The sequence below is a fragment of the Lynx canadensis genome, chromosome C2, assembly GCF_007474595.2.
Source record: "Lynx canadensis isolate LIC74 chromosome C2, mLynCan4.pri.v2, whole genome shotgun sequence".
Lineage (NCBI taxonomy): Eukaryota > Metazoa > Chordata > Mammalia > Carnivora > Felidae > Lynx > Lynx canadensis.
In genome coordinates, this window is record NC_044311.2 from 23,294,347 (window position 1) to 23,319,352 (window position 25,006).

The 25,006-nt window shown below is 40.2% G+C and overlaps 1 protein-coding gene across 7 annotated transcripts in view; it reads left to right on the forward strand.

Annotated features, from left to right (window-relative positions):
* SATB1 (SATB homeobox 1) overlaps positions 1-25,006 on the forward strand; it is a 103,582-nt gene that overhangs the window by 13,758 nt on the left and 64,818 nt on the right. For 3 of the 7 annotated variants that reach the window (XM_030330147.1, XM_030330146.1, XM_030330148.1), the window contains 4 exons: positions 10,532-10,766; positions 14,464-14,640; positions 15,417-15,543; positions 16,311-16,434. In XM_030330147.1, coding sequence (XP_030186007.1) covers positions 10,556-10,766; positions 14,464-14,640; positions 15,417-15,543; positions 16,311-16,434 — 639 coding nt within the window. In that variant the 5' untranslated portion in view covers positions 10,532-10,555. Of the gene's footprint in view, positions 1-7,250; positions 7,802-10,531; positions 10,767-14,463; positions 14,641-15,416; positions 15,544-16,310; positions 16,435-25,006 lie in introns of those variants that run through there. The other 4 variants (XM_030330145.1, XM_030330150.1, XM_030330151.1 and 1 more) reach the window with 2 other exon arrangements.

The window sequence follows — 25,006 nt, forward strand, 5'->3', positions numbered from 1 at the left end:
CCTGTGATGACACTGTGAGAGACTCCAGGAATACAGACCCAAGTAGACCCTCAGAATGCTTAACGACTTGCAGTTCGGAGGAGCAGACAGGTAGAAACAGAATGTTGCACTGAAGGACAGGTAGTGTGCCGGAACATCAAAGGAAAAAACTAACAGCTGGAAAGAGGCTTCAGACAGAAGCGATGCCATCAAGCTGGCAGAAGGGAGGTCCCCAGGTGAGAAGGGGGAGGAAGGGCACTCCAGAAGCAATGGGAGAATGAGGTAACCTGAAACTGTAAGTACTTTGGTGGTGATATCAACACTGGAGGACTCAACAGCAATGACAAGAATCCCTCTCCCTACTCAATTTTGGATGTGAGTCTAGATAGAGATACCAATCTTGATGGAATTATTACCGTGGAGCCTTGTCAAGGTTATGATCCATACCGGCATCTATGAAAGGAAAGGTAGCTTTAAAAAATTTTTTGTTCGATCAGTTCTTGTTAAGAAAGGTAGTATTTCTGGGTAAAAGGCCCAGATATCCTGTCAAGCTCTAGAAGCCATCTACAATGGCTGTTCATTTCCCTTAACCAGCACTCCCCAAACTGGCTTAAGCATTGCCTTTTCTTTGCTCAGTCTTAATAATGACCCTTGTCTATTAAGACCATATCCCAAGCTCCCAGTGGGTATTTACATCTGCCCCAAGGTAATCAGGAAATAACTTTTGATCACTATCAGTCTGGCTATAACTGAAACCTCACTTATTAGGGAAAAAACAAAAACAAAAAACCTTAAGCCCCATGTTTAGAGTTCATTATCATTTCTCTTTTATCTCTCCTGAAACATAGTCAAGCCTTTTGCTATTGTTTCCTGCAGTACACCATTATTTGTTTGGTATCTGGAAGCCCTCCCAGTTTGAGTAGGTATCTACTTTAAAGCTTCCAAAAGAGCCATTTCTAATGGCAACTATGCTTATTTAATTCTGGGGTGGGAATGAGGGTGGGAAATGACTCTGTGGTTTTTAACTTCACCTGTGAGCTATTTAAATGTTCATGGAAAGCAGCATTTGGGGTAAATGCATATTATTCCAAATGTACTACAGGACCCTTTCAGATACAGACATGCCTAGAAAGTTGTCTTAAATTTGTGTGCAGCGGCACACAAGCCTCATTTCCATGCAACTTTATAGATCTATGGGCTAATTCTAAAATGGAAAATGATTTCAATTTGGACATCATTAGAATGTCTGAAAGCCATTCAGCACCTCTAAGACTCTTCCTGGCTAGGTCCTGGATTTACTTCGCTGTCTTTTATAGAAGTTCTCTAGATAAGTGCTGTCCAAGAGAACTTTCTGCAGGGGTGGAAGTCTTCTGTAAACTACATTGCCCAGCACAATGGCCACTAGCCACGTGAGGCTATTGAACATTTGAATCGTGATTGAGGATCTCAATTGTAAATTTTATTTAATTTCAGTGAATTCAAATATAAATGTTGTAGCCACTTTCTCCACAGTTCCCTCCTCCTCACTTCTGCGAACTCTAAAAGGAACTGTCATTGCATTTAGCAGGGGAGGCTGGTGGCAGGTGACACTGAGCTTTTTGCTCTCAATTATTTATTCATAACGTAAATACTGCAAGGACAGTGTATGAATTCCTGGTAATATGGCAATGGGCAAGACCGTCTCTGCTCTCATAAGGCTTACAGTCTGGTATGCAAAACATTTATTAAGTCAATAATTGTTAATTGATTAAGACTGCAATGACTTTCAGAAAGGAGCAATGCAAGAAGCTTTGAGGAATGGAGGCCATACCTTCTTGTGAGACTAGTGAGAAAGCTCAGTCGGAGTTCCATTTATTCACCAAGCAAGAAGAGCGTGCCCTCCCCTTCCCCAACTTCAAGGCTGGACCCCAGGCCTCAGAGTAGGGCAGCTAACATATGTCATACCATGACCTCCAAAGATGTGAGGTCTGTTTGATTGAGCTGCATGCATCCGCATACTGCAGACTTCTGAACTTGACCAAGTAGATTCTCTCCTAAATTGTGCAGTTGTGATGATGTCAGTCACAGATAAGATGTGAGAAGAAGGGTGCAAATGTTTACAGGATATTGCATTTCCTCTCCAATATATGTTTTGACAAAGTTGTGTGAGTTCCAGCCCCAGCTTTTTCCTCTCTGCTCTTACAAATTTGTATTTGGTCCATTCAAGAAACGATGTGGAAATCAGTCCTGACATTTCAGACAGACAAAATGAGACACATGACAGCAAAACATATGGCTCCAATAGACATCCTTATATGGCCAACACAGACCATATTCCCAGAAATTCATATATGGAAAACACCACCTGCAGCTAAAGCCAAAAAACAAAGAGTTGACACGATAAAAAGAGCAATATGCTACGTAAATTGTGCTGCTCGAAGAGTGTAGAGAGATAGCCAACTGTATTTGAATTTAAAAAGATGAAAAAACAAAACAAAACATGTCCTTAGAAAGTGCTATGGTGGTAAGCATTGCTTTGCTAACAGTCACTGGTGGAGTTGCCATATCTTAAAAGCGTTCAGATTCTAAATGCTTTCTCTGTTTATTACAAATGTATGTGCTATTCAGAACTCTGAATGTGTTTTAATGCTTTCGGATATCTGCCTGCATATTTATCTTAATATGGTGCCATCTGAAATATGCACTAGTCCTTTCGTTATTAAGTTTTTTTAAAAAAAAAATCTGGTGTATCTTTTACAATATTGTATCTTTGCTACCTTTGTGTAGCCAGTTTGAATGCCTTCTCATGTGATAAAAAAAAAGATGCACTGTGTTTTAACCATATATCCACGTGTTAAATAATAGTTCATGTATTTGACTTGTGATCTTTCATGTTCCTGAGGTTTTATATTTTGAGAGCTTAATTTATAAAGTTTACTTTAACTTTTTTTTTTTTTTTTTTGCAATACTTGCATCTTTATTGACAAATATTAGATGCCTGTATGGAATAAATTGATGTTTTTCCCCCCTCCACCATAATTGTTTATCCTCACCTACGCCTAGGAAGGTGGTATTTTCCTAATTATATTTTTTTCTTCTTTATTTCAACCTGGGTTTACACTGGCCAACGCTCAGTGGTTATAATGAGTATTCTAAAGAGGGAGAGAATATATAGTAAGTAAGCTCATTAACGTACTGTATACCATTGGAGGGCATAAGCTTTTGTGTGTCATTTTACTTATGTTGTTTCTTATACAGTTCTGAAATAAAGAATGTACTTGAGGGAAAATTAGTATATACATATGTCACTAATATATACATAATGATACCATATCGGTATTCTTTGTAATGAAGTCATTGTTAGATGTCACTGTCCTCATTTATTTTATCATTTTCCAAGGCCATGTCCATCCTTATTACACACTTAGGTTGTGTTTAAGAATTAGCTTGTAATTCCTAGTTAAAAGGTGCCATTCAGATTTAAAGACCGCTATTTTAATTCCCACATTACATTAGTATTGGCCAAATCATTAGGAGACTAAGGCAATCAGGATCTTTTTGTCTTATTTATTTGTGTAAATGATAGGATAAACATATTTACAGTATTTTATTCCATTGTGTCCTAATGTTTTCAGTAACCCTTTTTTAGTCTTTTCTCTGCTCAAATTTTGTATTCCAACAACTTTCATTCCCTTTTTTCTTTTTTTTTTTCTAAAAATATTTAACTTGAGGTGAAGTTGCATGGATAAATTTTGTTTTGCAGTCCATTATAATTTTTCTGTTTTTTAAAATTTTGCTCCCCTGGAAGTTTGCACAGCGTGATACTAGAATGCACTGTTCCTGCTGAAATCCAAGCAGGTTTCAGGGAAACATGTCAGGCATCACCAGTTTGAAGCAACTATTAAAATCTACATCTTGGAAATTCCTAATTTAACCTATCATTGCAAAAATCATTGTCATAGAGGTAATTGATGATAACCGGTTATCTGTGTTTTTCTTTTAAATATCTTTCTGAAATAAGCTTAAGCTCTTCCATCCACAATACCAACTCAGACACCAGTGCTACATTTTTGCCACGTTTGTATTTTTCCTTATTGATTGTATTTCTTATACTTCAATTACAAAATCCTCCTCCATATTTCCCCACCTTTCAGCTTTTAAAAATGTGACATCATGTGGGCTTTTTTGGTAAAGATTGCCTTATATTTATTTTCTTGCTTTCAGTGTTGTGTTTTGTGTTTTATTATTACACGTTCTTCCTTTTGCTCAAGGCTTGGGTTTATATGTGCCAAGATTCACGGTTGCCTTCCTCGATTTTGACTAACCTTTCCGGTTTGTGGGTGAAACCTGGGTGCCATTAGAGTGATATATTTTCATTGTGTTTCTCCTAAACTTGTTCTCCCCAGGAGGCCATTATTTCCTATACTTTATCTTCTGCTTTACCTTCTGCTTTTCTTAGATTTCTAATGTAAACAGTGTCTCTAAGAGTGTATTGGTAGCTTTAAAGAGCTTAATTTGCATATTTCCCTCTTATCTCAGTACTTGTGCTAACTTGTTGCTTTTTTTATGTGTAACAAAATGTTTATCTGACCGATTTTTCTCTTTTCCCTACTAGTGTACTCTGAAAAATAATTCTTACAACATTTTTGGTTTTGTTTAATGATTAACTGCCTTCAGGGTTCTAAGATGTTAGTATTGAAACCCAAGCGATAATCGCTGCATCTCTGTTTTGAATGAGATGGTAATGTTCTTCATTTTTATAGGAACTATATTTAATAGATTATCTAAATAAGAGGATCATACTTCTGTGCTAATGACCATTAATCTAACCGGGTAATTTACCCTAGATTACACAAGTATTTATTGCTACGACAGATGTATTTACCCATCCAAACTTTTCTTTTACTCGTCGTGAATTAATTTAAGAACGGTGGCATCTTCTCCTTTGTGATAACAAGTCAGATCTCTTTCAAGTGACCCAAATTGTGGCTCAGCCTCTGTGGGCCACGTATTTCTTCCTCCAACGTGTTTTATGGCTCAGAAGTGAGGGAGTTTTGAACCTACCCCTGACTAGATACAGAACGCTCTTACTCATCTTTTTTTTTTTTTTTTTTTTTTTTTTTTTTTAATGTTGGCTCTCAATAGTTTGGGATTCATCCTCCTTTGAGGATAAATATTCGCGAGAGCTTTCTTGTCAAGGCTCCCGGCCTTTATTCCTGTGCAAACGTTTCTGCACCGTCCGCGCTTCTCCGCAGAGATCTACCTCCAATTGTCTGTCCCCTTCAGCCACTTCTGAAGTCCCCCTACCTCTGTACTCCGTGCCCGTCACCTGTACGCCCGAGCCCCTCTCCCGCGGGGCCTTTGCGCCCTCCCCGCCTCGCCTGTCCCCCGGGGGCCCGCCCGCGACGCTCCCGACCTACTCCCTTCTGAGGCTTTTGCGCGCGTGGGTGGTTGGTTAGTTTCCCCCGGCGCCCTCCCCCCCCCCGCCCTGGCCCTCGCCCCCTCCTCCCCCGCACTTTCTCCCCCCCCACCCCCCCGCCGCCCCCCGCCAGTCGTGCCCCTCCTCCCGCCCCGCTCACTCTCGCACACCTGCCCCTGCCGCCCGCGCGCCGCGCGCTCCCCTCCCCGCCGAGGCGGCCGCTGCCAGGGAAGCCCCCTCTCCCCTCCCCTCCGCGCCCTCCCCGGCGCGCCTGGCGGCGGCCGGCGCTAGCCCTCGCGCGGCGCCCTGTTATTCTGGGTATTGTGTGTAATAAATGTCGGGCCGCCTCACTCTAATCAAGCTCATTACAAATTCTTGCGCGCCCTGGGCCGGAAATCGTGCGCTCCCCCACCCCCCCCCACCCCTTCCCTCACTCATTCACTAGTTACTTGTCTTTCTGCTTTTTAACTCGCCGCCCCCGCCCCCTCCCCCAATCCCGGCCCTCCAGCCCGGGTTTTAATCCCCATCCCTTTTCCGCCTTCTCCTTGCACCCTGCCCCCCCCCCCCCGCCGCCTTCCTCCTCCGCTCCGCACCCCCTTCCTCCTCCTCTCCCTCCCCCCTCCGCCGCCGCCGCCGCCGCCACTTTCTCGCTCGCTCCCGCTCCCCGGACGCGGCGGATGAGCCGGCCCCGCTGGGGAAGGGCTCGGGGCGGCGGCGGGCGGCCGGGAGGAGGCTGCGTGCTCGGGGCTGGGGCTGCGAGCGGGGTGATTTTGTATTAAAATGAGGAGGAGGAAGAAGCGGCAGCCACAGCGGCGGCGGCGGCAGCAGCGGCAGCAGCAGCGGCGGCAGGAGCAGCGGCGTAGAGGGCTGCAGCCCGGGCGGACGCGCGGAGCCGAGCTGGGCACGGCGGCGGCGGCGACAGCGGCCGGGATGAGTCAACTAATAATTTAATGGGGGCAGAGACGGCAGCGCGGGGGAGAGCGAGCGAGCGAGAGCGAGCGAGCGAGAGAGAGAGCAGCAGCCCCGTCCGGGGACTCGCGCTCACACGCACGCACACACACAAACACACACACACACACCTCTCCCTGTGCCACCCAGCAACAACCGGCCTCGTCACAACAACAGCAACAGCCGCCCTCTAGCCCGGCCCGGGGACCGAGCCTGAAGCCGGGGCGACTCCAAGGGACGCTTCCCACCCCTCCTCTTGCATTTCGGGAAACTCCTCATCAGTTTTGTTGGGGTTTCTGGGCTTCTTTTCCCCCCCTAAGTCCCAGTGCCATTGTGGTGCTCGTTGTTTACCTCGGACTCGGGCTGAGTGAGAGCTCGGCGACTTTTTGGGGGGAGGGGGCGGGGAGTTCGTCGCTGCCGAGGCGGTGGAGGTGGCTGGGGGGGGTGCCTTCAGATTCCCTCCCCCTCCCCCCAGACCCTCTTTTTCTCTCTCTCTCTCTACTCACTCGGCTCCCCAGGCGCTCGCAGCCCCGCGTCAATGGGCTGGGAGAGGGTCCTCGGGGCTGCTATCAGCGAGGGCCGAGTCAAAAGTGGCATTTCAGTGCCTTTCCGGGGCTCTTTCCGCGACCTTCTGCCCCCCACCCTCGCTGTTCCCCGGTAGATGCCCTCCTTGGGGGTGCGAGGCTGTGGGAAGAAAGTTTAAGGTTTGTTAATAACCAGTCGAAATTGTTGGGGAGAGGGTGGGGGCCGTTGGAAGGGAGGCGAGGTGGCCTTCCCCTCCCCGCGTTCTCCGGGGTTATTGGAAAATAATACTGCAAGTGACAGCCAGAAGTAGACTTTCTGTCCTCACACCCAAGAACCAGAGCGAGCGGGAGGGAGGGAGGGAGGGAGGGGAGCGAGGGGACCTTTTTTTTTTTTTTTTTTCCTTTTTGGAGACCTTGTCCGCAGTGGGTTTTTTTTTTTTTTTCTTTCCTTTTTAAGAGAATCCTCAGTCACCACCTCGCCTCCCCAGCACCACCACAGTGCACGGCTCATAACGGGTTTTGCTTTGTTTTTACGATTTTCCCCCCAACGAATCACTTGTCAGATCAATTTTATCTTCTCCCTCCTCCCTACTTCCCACTCTCCCCTCCTCCCCCATCGAAAACCCCGTTCTCCGAGGTTAGACATTTTACAAACCATATATGTTGTTTTTCGAATTGTGATTTTTTTTTTAACCCCCCTCTCCCATGGCTACTCTTCTAGACGTTTATTTCTGCCCTTCCCCCGCTTAGGGGGGCGGGGGTAGGGGAAGAGAAAATAATACAATTTCAGGGGAAGTCGCCTTCAGGTCTGCTGCTTTTTTTTTTTTTTTTTTTTTAATTAAAAAAAAAAAGGACATAGAAAACATCAGTCTTGAACTTCTCTTCAAGAACCCGGGCTGCAAAGGAAATCTCCTTTGTTTTTGTTATTTATATGCTGTCAAGTTTTGAAGTGGTGAGTTTCAGGTCGGTTTTGCTAATTTCACTCAGTAAAACTGCAGTGTTTCTGTTTCTAGATAGTACTTTGCTTCTTTGTCTCTTTAAAAGGTCACAGTGAAAGCTTGGCCTGGATCGTGCCGGCCATATGGAATGGATAAGGGCACAATCTCTTAAAATGTGATTATGGGGTTCTGTGGGGGCAAGTGAGGTGATCCAGCAAGGAACTGGTTGAGAAGGATCCCACGTTGCAAAAAATAGGTTCTGGAAACCAGAATTTTGTGCTTTTCTTTTTTCCTTTTAGAGGAAATGATAGCAGTGTCTGAGTTCACGGTTTAATTCAGTAATGATCACATATAGACTTGTTTTAGAGAGAGGGAAACGGGATTTCGAGAAAGTAACCTGCATTCTGTGTGCCAACCAGACTTTACACTAAAATGCGTTTTAAAATGTGTAACTCAAAAGAAAACTCTTAAGCCTGGCATCATCTGTTGAGACCTTAGTTAGTTCCTGTGCTGTCAGTCCAGCAGGCCCTTGAAGGCTGCTCTTTGCAAGACCAAACTGAGGTTTGGTGAACTTTAGCCTTGGGCATAGAGTTTAAATGAGTAAATTGGGTGTTTTATGTGCATGTAATTTTGCTTTATAATGTAAAGCTTTTTACAAGATGACTGACTGTTTAATAGACTCTTATAGGTGGGTATTGGAAGGATAATTTTGCATGACCTATATGATGTTTTGATTGTCAATACATTAACTAAATTATAATCTATCACTTTCATTTGCTGTACAGCTTATAATGCTGTTAAGCCTCATGACTACTTAATATGTTTTGTAGCATTAACTTTGATGCTGTTGTCTACTCCCCCCACCCCCACCTTTTTTTCTCAAATTGCCCCACGGGTTAAGTATTTTCTTTTCAAATCATATGTTTTAAAATTCATCATCTGCTCTAGGGTAAGGCAACCAATTTCAGAAAAAGCAGCTCTGTATTATAATCCACACGAAACATTATAAACAGTGTTTTGAATAAGTTAATAATCATCGCTCTCTAATTTTGGCTTTAGACGGTAGTAGTCTAATACAATGGAGAAGAGTAATCTTGATAAAAAGTGGTTAAAAGAGGCACATTTATTGTTAATGAACCTCATAACCAAAAACAGATGGGACCTCGATCAAGGGTAAACCTTTAGTTCTCAGCGTGCCACCCTAGAGTACAAGGATAAATAGCCATTATTTCTCAAACTTTATAGTTCCTCAATTGGTATTCTTAAGGTTACTTTTACTTTTAAACCTGCAGATTACCATTGTTACTTCCCCCCTCCCACCCCAATTCACCTCTTTTCTTGATTATAATGAACAAAGTAATCTATGGTTAAACAGGCAAAAAATGTTTACAGAAAGGCCATGCTGATACAAGCTGGCTTTCAACAAACACAGATCTCAATAGCTTCTTTGGTGCAATAATTTTTTTTTTTTTTTAAGTACAAGATATGTTGAATTACCAGACAGCTGGAAGAAAGTGGTAATTATTATAGTCTCTTTGGCTTTCCTAAATATGATCCCCAACCCCTTAGTATTCGTGTGCTCCACACCTCAAGTCCCATGAAAGTTTATAAAATAATTCTACTAAATCTGTTCTTATCAGTTACAGTTAAAAGTGTATTTTAGAAGTGACTTTGAGGTCATACTAATTGCTTTATTAGAAACTATGAAAATTGATGTCTAATGTACAATATAACTGAAAACAATGATCTGTTACACTTTTCCTAAAGTCAGTTAAGATGTTGACTTCACTGCATACTAAATGGTAGTGACTGTGTTTTACCAAAATCATCAAGATTTTTTTTTAAAGTGAGTTTAGCACTTCAATCTAATGTGTATACACAAAGTATTTTCAAGTTTTTTTCTGGTGAACTTGTTAGCAGCATTCTATTACTGAGGGACGCCTAAATATTAACACTAAAACACATAAGTTGTAATGCTTCAGTACCTGAAATATTTGAAGAAAGCCTCCACCTTCCATTTTCTTAAGGGTGAAGGGATCCAATCACATGTTTGAGCCAAGACTTGCCTAGGTCTTTAACAGCTCATGTAAGTCCTGAAAATGGAAAACTTGAAAAGTAGAAAACTTTTTCTGTGAATCAACCTGTAAAGCCAATGAAGAGTTTAAAAAGCAGATATTTAGTACCTTCTTTTTAAGGTGGCATATATATATTTATTTTTCCTCATAAAAATTAAACTATGTAAAAATATAAACATACACATCAGGTCTAATTAATATTTTGGACTGTGACAATCTTCCCATTCTTGATTAAAGTGTTGCTATTGTGTTCTGTAATGAGTTTCTAATTTTTAAAAATTGGGAGTACATAAATATGTTATTTTCTTTTTAACTACACTGGTGGTAATTCTTGTTCTACAAGTAAGCCCATTTCCTCCAACTTAGTTTTGTTGGTAGGTGACAAATTGTGTTTTTATTCTAATGTGTGTTGCTACAGTCTCCACAAATTATTTTGTTAACTTGAATGGAAATGTAATACTGTGATCTAGAAATAGAATTAACATCTGCATTATATTATGTACCTAGTTAAGCAATTTTACAAGTATGTTATATTTGTGGAGAGAAATAGGGACAAAATATTTACTTGGTGTATCATATGTATATATAGAGAGAGAGAGGAAGAGAGAGGAAGAGCTAGGGAGAGACCCCCACCCAATTATAACATGTCTTCTTTTTAAATTCTGGCAGGTGATCTTTAGAGGGTAACTGAGTATGGATCATTTGAACGAGGCAACTCAGGGGAAAGAACATTCAGAAATGTCTAACAATGTGAGCGATCCGAAGGGTCCACCAGCCAAGATTGCCCGCCTGGAGCAGAACGGGAGCCCGCTAGGAAGAGGAAGGCTTGGGAGCACAGGTGCAAAAATGCAGGGAGTGCCTTTAAAACACTCGGGCCATCTGATGAAAACCAACCTTAGGAAAGGTAAATACCTGGGAGCCCAATCCTGGAAAGCTGCAAGCCCTTGTGTCTACTCAAGGCCACTTTGTGTGGGGGTGGGAGAGGCAGAACGTGTCTCTGTATGTCCTTTTCCTTGATTCTCTTTCTGATGTGACATGAGTTGCATTCCAGGCTGCAGTGTCCGTCATGTTTGGAAAGTATAGGCTCTGTGCTTGAGTGCAGTACCTGAGTCTCCTATGTAGACTGCAGTCTTTGGCTGTTTGGGATGGTAAGGACTGAGTTACATATAATGGCCTTCCTGACACAAGGCTTCCGTGGATAAGGTGTTGTGGTAGTAGAGAATATGTAGGTGGCTGTTGCTTAAACTAACCCTGATTGAGAATAAGACACTTAGATTGAGTACTGCTCTAGCTTTTTCAGAGGGTTACTAGCTGTAAGTCGTTTTCAGAGACCATGGGAACCTTACGTGATATGATGGAAAAGTTTTGCGATATCCTTTTTTGTGGTTTGTTTTCTTAAGAGCAGATTTATTATTTAGCAGTGAAAAACCTGATGATTCTAGGTCTTTATTTCTGCTGCAGTTGAGTATTTTTGATAAAGGAAGGGCAGACTTAGGCAAGTTTATCGGGGGAAGCGTGTAACTGTGTGACTCCTTTCTACCAATTTTGTATTAAATTGATGAAGTTTAACAACTTTGTGTTCAGCACCGCTACTTGTGTAGATCAGTGCCTCTATGGGTAGAACGTGTGTGCCTCATAATGGTCTTTATTTCGTCTCTGAACAACTGTGCATAGGAGTCAGATTCTCCTTACATTTGCTAATAAGCCAAGGATAAAAATGCCATCTTTTAGCAACCAAGAATATTAAGTAGGTAAAGTTAGAAGGCAGAGGAATTTCATTGTGTTTGATGCATAACATTTATCATACAATCATTTATTTTTTTCTTGGTTTGGCGAAAACAAAGAATATATTGATCCTGAAATGAACAGACACAGCAGTCCGTATTGTTAGATCTTTATCTATTAAAAATGGAAAAACAGCACTTCAGCAAATTCTTTGGCCTCTACTCATGATTACCCTATTTATTGATTGTTTGCCAAGAATGTATGCATCTTAAGAAAGCCAGGGTAAGAGCATTAAAAATATAATTTATTACGGCTTTTCAAACTGAGTGCATTAATATTGTACTGTGAAGCACTGGGGCTCTATAAAAAAGACTTTCTGACGCCTGCAAACATATAAGTTCCATAAATTCCTAAATAGGAGATTTCAGCTGTCTCTGGTATTATGTGATATTTGCACAGCAAACTTTAATGCCAGGACAGTTTTAGACAAGGATTCTACAGACTTCACTGCTCCTTATGGCAGACGTGCTGTTTACACAGGCTCATAAACCTTCAGCAAAAGCTTCTAAGACTGCCTCCAGGTTTAAATCATGTGGTATTTTTAGCATTCAGCAGTGACCAGTGCACTCCCCTTTTAATGCTGGAAGGTTACGAAGTTGCTGTAGTTGGAAGTCTCGCCAAACACTAGCACTAATAATCAGACAGTTCAGAGGAGGCTCCTGTTCAGCGTTACTCCCAGTATCAGTAAGGCGACGGTGACAAGTTGGCTGGGAGGTTTAGCAGCTAGATTTGTAATTAAGTGATTCTGTTGCCCCTTATCAGTAGTCACCTTAATTATCTATAGGGTATCTCGAAATAAAATCCAGAGTAAATCCAGTATGTTTCAACAGTTTGCAAAAGCGACAGTTACTTTCATAGGTCTAAGGAGCATAGAGTATAGAACACGTCTGTATCATTCTATAAGAGGAAAAATCAATGCGTGTGTTTTTGTTGCACTAACCCAACTCTTTGAAGCCATCAGAACAGGGGGAGGAGAAACCAAAGTACAGTAATTTCACTTCCTGCTCAATTTTTTTTTAAAACACTGCTTTCACAGTGACATATTTTTAAAATCCAGTTTAATTGTAGAAGGTTCTCAGCTTCAAACAACAAAATTACTAAAGCTTTTTGGTGGTGATGATGTGTTGTTGTTGTTGTTTTTTCATCTTATTTTTCATGTGCATGGTTTCTGTTTGACAGGTGCTAGATAAAAATTGTGGCTGAGATGAGAAAGCACTACTTAAGAAAAAGAGGTTGGATGTTTTTGTTTATTTGTGTAGGAAATTTTGCCAAAGTACCTTCAAGCCAAGGAAGAAATCACCAGTTTGCATGTTGCTATTTTTGCTGTGGTCTTCCCAAGTCTTCTTCTGATCCCTGACAGGTTCTCTCTCTGGTATAAAACAGATGAATGAATGACAAGAATATTGGCAAGCTCTGTGGCTTGTTTTTCATGCCTAGCCTGTTGGGTACCTCCGAATGAGTTTGTGAGCTTTCCTAAGTAAACCTAAAGGGGTTTATTTGTCAGAGCTAGAATCTCTAGTGAACAGTTCGCTAAGGCTTTGGTGAAGATGCACATGTAGACAAATGTAGCTGTTTTACTGCCAGCTTTTGTTCAGCATAAACAAGAAAACAGAGCGTGTTGAAAGGGCATCGCTGGTGTCAGTAGGATATCCTGATTTTTAGCTCTGGTTGGTGTGTGCTAGAAATCTCCAGAAGTTGGTAGGATTGATTCTGGGAGTCCAGAGGGCAGAGCTTATAGAGGCATTAACGTTATAGGACTAATTGGGGATCCTGGGTGCCCTGTTAAAGTAACCCTTGTCATCATTTATGCTAAAGATGATACCCTCCTGGCAGTTTGCCACAGTACAGTTCAGACGCATCTGCTTTTAACCCTTTTCCGTATATCACTGGAAGTCTGACAGTGCGCTGCATAAACACCTTGAAGACTACAGCATTCCATGATTTCAGTTTCTAGAAGCCTCTTTTCCAACAGTGGTGTGGCCTGTGCTTATTAATAATCGTCTGGCTACTGAGTTATTACATGGATTAAAGTAAATAGAGAACACATCAGATCTGTGCAGATTCCTTTATCCGAATCTGTTATCACGAGGCCAGTTTCCTTTTCTCTGTCTCCTAACCTGTCACAAAGATTGTTTATTTTAAGGGCAGGTGGCCACTGTGATGTCTTTTTAGTAAGGTAGATTAAATGAGTAGCCATAAAGATAAATCTTAATTATTTGCATTATGCACATATTGAAATCACATATTTTGAACATCAGTTTGGTTAAGTTTTGTGTTTCTTGTATGGAACTGTTAAGTAACGATCTTTAAAAAGGAAGAAAAATGCTAATAATTTTATAGTCAAAGATCCTCTGGGCACAAGCAGGACAAGTTCAGTATCAACAAAAGCATGTAGGAAGCGGGAAGGTGGGTTCCTTTGAAGACCAGTGTAGTGAGTTACATTTGCACACTGTATACCACTTCTGGGAGATCAGACAAGATACTTCTCTCTCGTCAGCATTATTATTTGATCAAAAAGGTAATTCTGCGTTAATTGACTTTGGAAAATACACTGTTGAGATGAAAACAGAGCCCAAGTTACCTTAGGACCAAGTTCACATTCTAGTTAAATATTTCTCTTACAACTTTAAAACCAGAAGAACGTACATGTTTGTGTGTGCGTGCTTGTATTTCTGTGCCCTGTGTGCCTGGGAAACACAGTCTCCCCTTCTCTCACTGTTGGGAAGATTTATTTTCATGGCTTAGTTTTTCCTCCCCCCAGATTGTGTATCTGAAGGCTGTCGGTTTGCGTCTCTCTTTCTCTGTCACTTTGACAGGAACCATGCTACCAGTTTTCTGCGTGGTGGAACATTATGAAAATGCCATTGAATATGACTGCAAGGAGGAGCATGCGGAATTTGTGTTGGTGAGAAAGGATATGCTTTTCAACCAGCTGATAGAAATGGCATTGCTGTCTCTGGGTTATTCGCATAGCTCTGCTGCCCAGGCCAAAGGTAAATAATGCATCCGTGGGGTTGGAAAAATTGCTTGGCATCCTTTGTTTACTTTGCAGGGAAAGCACTGAATATTTTTATTCAAAGAACTGTAGCCTGTGTGTTGCACTCGTGCCTTATAGACTGTGGGTTTAAAAAATTGGCTTAATTCAGTTTGGTTTAGTTAACACACATTTTGCGCGTGTGGAATGTCGAGGTAGATTTTTTTTTTTTAAATTACTTCAGCTGAATCATTAGTATGCTTATTGACCTTAATAATCTGCTCCACTGAGGACCCACAAGGAAGTGAGGAGCGTATTTGAGCAGATGGACTGTTGAGAGTCAATTTGCATTTATGACTGAATATCTAGTTCTGTTTCTTTTATTCTGTTTCTGATGGTTTTATGGGCTGTAAAGTATTTTTCAATGCTGATTCCCATTGCAATAGAGAATCTTATCTAAATCGTAAAGCCATTTAGAACTGGTTCAGCTATGTCTTATTAGAACTTCCTGTAAGTTAGGAAAATGTGGCCTGTGCATAGGTTTTATTGATGGGCTTTTATTTCCCAAATAATAAACAACCCTTCAGTCATTTACATAATTTTACAATTTGGAAAGCTAAGCTGTGAATATTTTCATTGACCTGCCTTTTAGAGGGAAGGGAATCATTCAAACAGAAATCACAGTATTGCTTGTGGTGGGGGCAGCGTAAAAAACAAGGACAACGACAACCTCCTGCTGGAAATATTATCTGAAGGGTACAATATTTAGTGATGTATTCTCTTTATCTGGAATAGGGCTAATCCAGGTCGGAAAGTGGAATCCAGTGCCACTATCTTATGTGACAGACGCCCCTGATGCTACGGTAGCAGATATGCTTCAAGACGTGTATCATGTGGTCACATTGAAAATTCAGTTACACAGGTGAGTCAGGACAGCAGTTCTAGGGCAGAACGTTTTCCGTGCCTGCTCTTTGGAAATAAAGCGTGTCTGGTCAGCCTTTGATGTGCATTTACTGGGTGTTTCAGAAAGGTAAATCCAAATTGATTTCATTGTTTTGCCCCTTCTGCTTTATTTTCCTAACTTCAGTGGATATTGAAAACCCGCTCCCCCCCACCCCCAAATTTGTAGGTTTTATGCAGGATATCAAAAGACAAGACTTTTTATATTTAGTCAATTAAATGATGCATTACAAGAAGGCATTTTACATAAAGTTTACTTAAGAGAAAAATATTTTTGCATATCATGAACAGTGCCATCTGTGTACATTTTGTGAAAGAATGCCTTATTCACTATTGCCGCGATCTCATTTATTTATATATATATTTTTTTTACCATTTTAATTCGTATGAACGGAGTCACGAAAGGAAAACGGTTAATACGTTAATGCTTTTCACGATGGCTCGCGAGAAAGCAGTACACCTTAAATTGTCTTCCCAAGCGCATCAGAGCAGGAAGGTAGAAGTAACGTGAAAAAATAGCCACCACAGGCAGCTGATGTATAATTCATGCATCGATACAGCAGATGTGTTGTATAAAGTAATTAACTAATCGGAACAATCAGGAGACCGAGAGCAATCTCCAGATGCATCTGTTTGATGCGCAAAATGAAATCTGTCTGTCTTAAAGGAATGTTCTGCAGCGGGATGCAATCTTGTAATAATCCCCTTTCTAATCTATGTCTCAAATAGTTGCCCCAAACTAGAAGACTTGCCTCCCGAACAATGGTCGCACACCACAGTAAGGAATGCTCTGAAGGACTTACTGAAAGATATGAATCAGAGTTCGTTGGCCAAGGAGTGCCCCCTTTCACAGGTACTTAGCATAGCATGTAATAAATAATAAGCCATCATGGGCAGCCCTGATTTCAGGTTTGATGGGGCTCCATAGTCGAAAGCCACTGGTATCTGAAGCAGGTCTGTCAAAATTGCAAGGTGACTTGACCACTGGTGACTTGTAACAATATGCCTGATTTATTCTGGACAGCGCCGTTACGCTTTTTCTCCCTTGGGGAAAAGAGCAAAGGAGAAACAGCTCAGCAGAAGACTGCCTTAGCTTGTTTTTAGATTCCTCTTCTGAGTTCTCTGAGCATGGAAGCTGCATTCTCCTGAGTGTCCTTATGTAAGAGAGAGTAAAGGTTGTATAACCTCCAGTAACCTTTGGTGAGCGCGAGTGGCAGTGTAAGTGTTAATGGAAAACTTCGCCATGCTACCTCAATAAAAAAAAAAAAAAAAGAGTACAGTTTCTAGATATTTTATCCGTTACAAAAAAAGGAGGAAAAAAAGCATTTCGTATAAACAATCATAAAAATAAGAAGTTTTTTCCCTGTAACTAAAGGTTGAGTGGTGCTCGGGGTTTTGTCACCAGTTCTGTGGCATTGGTTTACTTGTTTTGCTTTGTTCTTTGGTGGAATTTTATTTTTTCCTCTGAGATTCCGTCATGTTATCAGAGACTCTTGAAATGAGACAAAGATTTATTATTGTATTTGATATTTTAGAAAGAATTTTGGTGAAGCATAACTAAAACTCTAGATGGAGACTGCCCCTTTTTCTAAATTTCAAACCAAACATTTTTGATCACGCTTGGCTGATTTCACATAAGAAAGGGTGCTGTGAACCTGCTCTTCATGGGCTGCTTGTGTAGTCGCTACCTAATTGTGTCAAGATGCCATCCCCCGGTGTCAAACCCGATGTGAGGTCATCCCGTGATCTAGTATGATTCAAGTACGATCCGACGAGATTTTTACCCCATTTTGAAGTTTTCCTTTTATGTCAAGTTCAGAATGTAATCCTGAGTGTTAGTCTGTCAGTCACTTGAATGTGAACCGTATGACTCTGCTGTAAACATTTCTGCTCTTGAGATTTTCTCAAAATATACTTCCAGTGTGATGCTCGTGAAGGTACTGGTACCTTCAGAAGGAAGCTTGCGGGCTTTTGTGCTACTGTCTTATGGAAACTCCATGTATCCCAGGTTGCTGCATTACAGTCCATCGGCTTTACTTTGATATTTGTTAACGATTATAGGAGTGAAGCAAGTGAATTAAATTTATAGTTAATTATGGCTTTCTATATTATAAGGTAAGCTGTAGCCATAGGTAAAAAAATTTTCATGTTGCAGGTGTCAGTTTCTTGGAGTTCAGGGCAAATTCTTTTTGTCATTTAGCTTATTTCCTTCTATCTTCCCTCTCTCACCCTTGGAGTAGAGAGGATGTGCTCACCCTTGGAGTAGGGAGGATGTGAATTTATAACCATCGAATAAAAGTAATTTAAATTAATTAAACACAGTTAAATCAATAGGATGATATAATGAAGCAGGTGACTCTTACATCTGGGACTTTGGGTTTCGCAGACAACTCCAGATAATGTCACTTGGTTACTAGCATTTGAAAATTTGAAATGGCCTAGAAATAAACTTTTTTAGAATTCAAAGTTAAGACCTACATAGCCCCAGTATGTTGCTAAATGTCCCATTGATTTTGGAAGGAAATTCAGGCAACGATTTCAGGCATTTACTGTGAAGTGGAGAAGAGAAGGCTAGTACAAGTATTTATGGATGTAAGCAGTGAGAACTGATTGTTCAGTGACATCAACATTCAGCCAGTAAACTCTACCTCTCTATAGCCTGTAAATATAATTGTGAACGTACTTAATGTTATCATGGGAAATGAATTGAATACAGACAATTATAACATTAAACAGAATGACCAAATGAAATTCGGGGCTTGGTTTTGGAGTCCTCCGTTGGTGAACTTCTGTGGAGACGCGTTTAGGAGAACATGTGGCTGTGTGTAAGCTGGAGCCCCTGCTGTAACCGTGAAGTGGTGAAACCAGGCTGTAACTTCAACATCAGTTGTAATTACAGTTGTCCTTTCTTTAAAAATATCTTTCGAAAAAACTACGTGTGGTTTACCAGTGGCAACAGATATTTGAGATCAATTTAATGCTTAATATGAAAAAAATGCGACCTGTTCTTTAAATGAGGGGGTTATTTCTCTCTCTAGAATGAGTCCGTGGATCATAATACTTAATTTGGAACGTTGTAATAATGAACTGGTTTCCCTTTGCTTCTTTATTTTCTTTTCTGTCATAAGTTATTAAAGAAGAGAAAACCAGGCTCTGTAAGGCCTTAGCCCAAAATATATGCTGAGCTTGGCAAAACAACTCTTTCTCTCCCCTGTGGTTGAGATACAGTGATGAAGATGGCATTGTGAAAAATGCCTTGCAAGTAAATATTGCCTCAGTTTTACACAAAATGGAATGTGACGTGAAGAAACACTCATGTTAAGACTTGTTTAGCCCCCCTCCACCGCCTGTGGAGTTTTCATCTACTTGCTTGAGAATTTTGAGTATAAAAGTCTAGCATGCACATTTTGCTGTACATTGAGAGTTTTGTTTACTATGATAAAATACCTCAATAGCAAGTATAGCTACAGGGCCCCTTAATATTATGCTTAGCAGAATGTCCAGCCTATGGACGACCCTAGGTTGACTCCCTTTACAGAGTAGAGTCCAGGAGGGAAAACCAATGGGAATCCAGCAGGAATGTGCTTGGGGTGCCTGAGAAGCCTTGCCTCCAGTGCTCTTAGGAAGATTGCCCCACACTTGCTAGACAGATGTCCTTGGAATATTCAAACTAGGTTTTTATTGTACCCAGACTCTTCCTTGGACAGATGAAGAAGCCAGTGAGCCTAGAGGTTAGTCAAAACACTGGTTAGTGTCTGACCCCAAAATCCTTTCCCAATGATAAATTTTAGAGTGTGTTGATTTTAAAATGCACACTTAATGTTTTTGTGCAATAATGTGTGATAACATTTGCAAGGTTTTCTCCAGCTGCAGAAATTCCGTAAGGGTGCATGTGCTTTGATTTATAACTATGCCTTTATTTCTGTGACTGCTTTCCTAAATCATGAATCTGCCCAAATAGATTGACATCCATCTATTACGTTTTTGTACCACGTGTTTAATTTTGTAAAAACATGCTAAGATGCAAACACTTAGCTCCTTATGGAGCCGAAGTCGATCGCTTTCTTGGTCGCTTTCTTGTTACTTTTACTTTTTTCAGTGGATGTGGTTGGATAAGGTGGGCGTTGTATTCTGAACTGCAAGTAAGAAGGAGAGAATCAATCTGGCTTGGGGACAAGAAAGCCTGTGGTCATAAGAACATTGAGTGTATGGATTCGGGAGGTAAATGGGAACTTAAAAAGAAGTAAACATTTGATTTACAATAAAACATTTCATTTTCATTTTAGTTTTCCCTGAAGTTTTAGAAATTGAACTTAAGCACTGGATAAACATATATACATTCAGTATAAGGATACATTCATTTTGTTAAAAGGTCAATGATTACTTCTCCCAGCCTAACTAATGTCTTTCTTCTAAAAATGTTTAGATCAGATATTCCTGAGAAATTATAATCTGATACGTGCATTTTTACCACCCCTACCCCACCACACACACACACACACACACACACACACACACACACACACACACTCACCCATCACGACTTTCACATTGTTAAGGGATTGGATTACTATTTCCTTTCTCGCCTAGAGATCAGTAGCTCCAGGCCCTAGTCCTACATGAAGTAAGTGAAAAGCATCATTTTTATTTTCAAGTAGCAAAATATATATAAAATGTATTTAAGTTTGAATGTTTCATTTATTTATTTTTTTATATGAAATTTATTGTCAAATTGGTTTCCAGACAACACCCAGCGCTCATCCCAACAGGTGCCCTCCTCAATACCCGTCACCCACCCTCCCCTCCCTCCTAAGAATGTTTCATTTAGAAGTTGTATTGAATAAAATCATCTTTCCTTTTCCTGAGAGCATCTAAGATCTAATATATGTCAGACTTTCTGTTAGGTATTGGTAGGACAGGTAAACCTGCCCTCCTGAAGCTTACCATTCGATCATGCTGATTCTATGAAACTTGACAGTCACTGCCATAAGCATCTAATAGACCTCTGTGCTCAGTTGATTTTCAGTCTATATGATGCATAGCACCAGAGCAACAACTTAAAAATCCATATCAGTTATACTATGAATACGTTGTTTTTTAAATTGCACTTTGCATTATTGTTTCATAATTTTTAGACTGAAATGACACTTTTGAAAATTTGTAAATAGCATTAATAATCACTCTATAGAGGGAGCACCTGGGTGGCTTAGTCGGTTAAGCGTCTGACTTCGGCTCAGGTCATGGTCTCCTGGTCAGTGAGTTCGAGTCCCGTGTCGGGCTCTGTGCTGACAGCCTGGATCCTGCTTCGGATTCTGTGCGTGTGTCTCTCTCTCCCCCTCCTCCACTCACGCTCTGTCTCTCTCTCTCTCTGTCTCTCAAAAATAATAAACACTTAAAAAAATTTTAAAAAAATCACTCTCTAGACAGCACCCAACATCAATATTCATATATTGTATTTCATCTGAGAGTCTAACCCTATGAAATTTATTCACATGTTCACATACTTAACTCATTCAAAACTATGTATTGGCAGTCTGCTGTGTGACAGGCTTCCTGTTTTCTATGTGGTAATAAGGATGATACACCTTCATAAGTGAAATAATAATTTTATTTAGTGCTTTTGATGTAGGATGGGCAAGTCCATCACCCTGAGTGGAATATAGTTTGTGTTGTACTCACAGTGGAGGAACCCGAGGCAGCGTTTAAATGAGTCTCATGGTTACATAGCTGCTAAAGCAGAGGAGAGAGAATTCACACCCAGAGCCTGTGAGCTTAACCAAATATCCTTCTTGGTCATATATAGATGAAAGATTTTTTTTTAAGGCTTTCTCAAATTAATTTGATGCGTTTTGTAAAATACTTCCATTTCCGTGAAGTACTGGTAACTACTTACGGTTTTCCAATCGCATTTATTCTCATTGCTGAAATTTTGGTTTAGCAGATGTGTTTTGATTTTGTTGTTTGCACCTTGACTTGCTTTGAAAGTATTATTGTTTCATGCCCCTAGTTTAGAAGTGATAGGGTAGTTTAGAGCACAGGGACTAACTTCTGGGATACGGGTGTTTTGGAGGTTCCAAAAGGCTTGAGTTTACTAGCTCTATGGCAGTCACTTCCTCCTCCCATCCTGTCACATCCATCTGAATCAATAGGTATAATTGAGCTAATAGGCTTTTATTTTGAACCCCAAGACAATGTTAGGAATTTGCATTGGAAATAGTGGACACTTTAATTTCTTGAGTCTATTTGCAAGTATAGACCTTCCTCAGCCACTGGCCTGATATGATAGATGAGGATATAACTGCCCAACTCCATTTAAAAATAGAGCGTTTCCTGTTTGAGATGTGCTTGTAGGTTTTTGTACTTGCCCGTTCCTGATAGAATACATAAATCTTATTGGATACATAAACTTTTTTAAATTCTAGGACTTTTCGCAGTCCTTACCCTACTGACCGTGGGTATCCAAGGTTATGAACGTCTGCTTTGCCAGGCACTGAAGTACTTGATACTGATTGGATTTTACTACCATTTTCAGCAATGAGATTCATAAAGGAAATGGTAAACCAGTCTTATATGGGTAGTAGTGTGAATTGCTACTTATTTTTTTCTGCCTTCCTATTGGAACTAGTTATTCTTCATTCTCTTTGAACTTAGTCATCTGCTCTGTGTTAATATTATAATGTATAGAATTTACAATAGAAGAATAAAAATGTGCTCCAAATTGCAAGTTTTCCTAAGTCTCATATAGCAGGCTCATTTTTAGCTGATTTAGATACATAAGGATTTTACTGTAGCTTGATGTTAGCTCTCTGTAACCTTTCAGATATATTAATCAAAAAAGCCAAACTTAATAAAGCATCTAACTTAAAATGGATTGATCTCAAATATTTTATAGCTGCTATCTTTTCACAATAGTAAAATATAAAAGAGTTTAAGCCATGCCAATTTAGAGAGTGCTTAACAATGTGTAAGTACTTCATTTTCACTTAATAGATTTTTACCTGTGCTTTGTTTTAGATCTGAACAGGTTTCCTTTGACCTCAAAATCACTAATGCAAGGAAAATTACCATATCATGAGAGCATTTCCCCTATTTTTTTTTTTTTCCTGACTTGCAGAATAATAAATACTGCCAAGGTTGAGGAGTATAGACCTGGCCTGGAAAAAGCCTATTAAACGCTATTTTCTAATTTTTTTTTAAGTTAACCGAATCATGCTAATAAATCTGATTTTCTTGCTAAAACAGAGCTAGTTTTAGAGTGCTTTTGAGTGTCTTTTTTTTGCAACTACTACTTAAATTTCAAGTTGGGCTCTGTCTGGACTTGCTTTTTAAACCTGCTTTATTTCGTGTCAGATTTGGCCAGACTCGTAAACAAATAAACAAAAGACCTTAAATTCGGAATAATCAAAACAAATAGATACACGCACCCAATTTTTTTTTTCCTGTTTCATTGGAAACTGCTCGATCATAACGTGTTCGGAGTATAAAAAACATAAGAGAGCCTTTAACATAACAGGAGAGAGCCTCAGCCCGGCTCTGCAGCTCATTGCCAATTGAAGTAAGGAACGCTCTGGCTGTTGGGACTTTTAAATCTAGACTTAAAAGTTATTTGTTCTGTTTAGCATTTTTAAAACGATTCTATTAGGAATTGTATGTGCTTCAGTTTTAATTTTAACTCATAATGATTGTAAAGCACCCTGGGATGCTTGCATGAAGGGCGCTTCAGAAATGTAAGATTGTATTGTGTTCTAATATGCAGTATTATTATGGGGTGCTGGAGTTTCATCACGGACAATTCATAAGGTTGCAGAATTCTTCATTGAAGGTAGCTGACATCTTTCAGACATCCTTCAGTAGTCTTTTTTTTTTCCTTTATTTTTACTCTAAAACTTTATCCTCTTTAGCCATCATCATTTTCTTTATTTCTTTAAAAAAAATATTATCTTTATTGCAGTATTTTCCCATAAAAATGCTAATCTAATTTAGTTTCCTCAGAGGGGTTAAAGGTGCAAACCACATGATAGGTTGAAAGTTAAGAAAAGATTAACGCTTTGTTAGCACCCTTTGAGATCACATTTTCACTTCATCCTTGGGTACCACTGATTGTCCTAGGCTTGTCCCTTTCTACTGTCAATCCAGCCTTTATTCCCAGGCAGTTAAAAAACGTGGAGGTACCTGAAGCAAGTATTAACTTTATGAAACGACACAATAGAATTTCCAGATGTGTTGAAACTCCTGGGTTATGATAACATAGGACAGAGCCTAATTTCATTTTCTTTTTATTTCTTAATGGAACTATTTCTTGGTGTGATATATTTCTTTAGCAACTTCATTCTGTCACTTTTTATGGGAGTCTTTGCGTGTCATTGCTCTTTGCCATCACTTTAATTAGTGAGCTTGTACCATTCATTACCTAGGAGTCAAGAATGTGAGCTCTGTCATTACTAGCTCTGTCAGCTCTGGGAAGTGACTCTCCATGCCTCAATTTCCTCATCTATAAAGTAGGAAGATAATAGCACCAATTTTTCAGGATTGTTATGAGAATTACGTGAAATACTACTTGTTAAACATTTGGAACATTGCTCAGTTCTAAAGTGTACAATAACTTTGGCTGTTTTTCTACAACATGATGATTGAGAGGTTGCAATTACACATGGGGATGCTATATAGTCATCTAAGAAACTGCTGCTCCAAAGAAGATTTTGATGCAGACTTTTTATGGAAACAACCAAGAACTTTTCACATGTGGAAAAAGCAGAGGACTGTGTTACAGTCCATTCTCACCTGTGAGGGGCACTTTTAGCATCATCCTTTGAATCATTATAAATTTCCCACGTATTTTTAAATGGCAGTGGGGAAAGGCTCAAACCTTGCACTTTAAATAAGTCCATTTGCAAGTTAAGCAAATAAGGTACCTTAGATTAGACAGTGTCCAAAAAGCATAAAGATGCCTCAGGGGACTGTGCTGTGGGTGGGAGCCTGTCTCGTGTCCTTTCGTGAACTCCCCTCACCCCCACTCCCTGCACTCAGGGCTCCATCCTGCCTTTGCGCACCCATCATAGTACTTTCCATGCTGTTCTGAGATTATGTGCAGACTAACTAGGCTCGCCTTACCTTGTGATTAACTGTCACAAAGGGACTAAGTTTGATTCATCACCACAGTTGTAAATCCTGGCACACAGTAGGATCTCAGGAATATTTATGAAGCTGATGCCTCATAGGCTTTTTGCCGTGTTAATTTCATGAACCAATAAACTATGTCAGTAGTTTTATTAGTAGTAGTTCATAGATACTCTGATCTATAATATCCTACTGTACAAAATATTTCTCCTATTACACTTCTGAATTTTTAGTTTATCTAACTGAGAGCAAATTCTGAATTTTTCTGTAAGGAAATCTACTGATACTCCAAGCTGTCTTGTATTTTT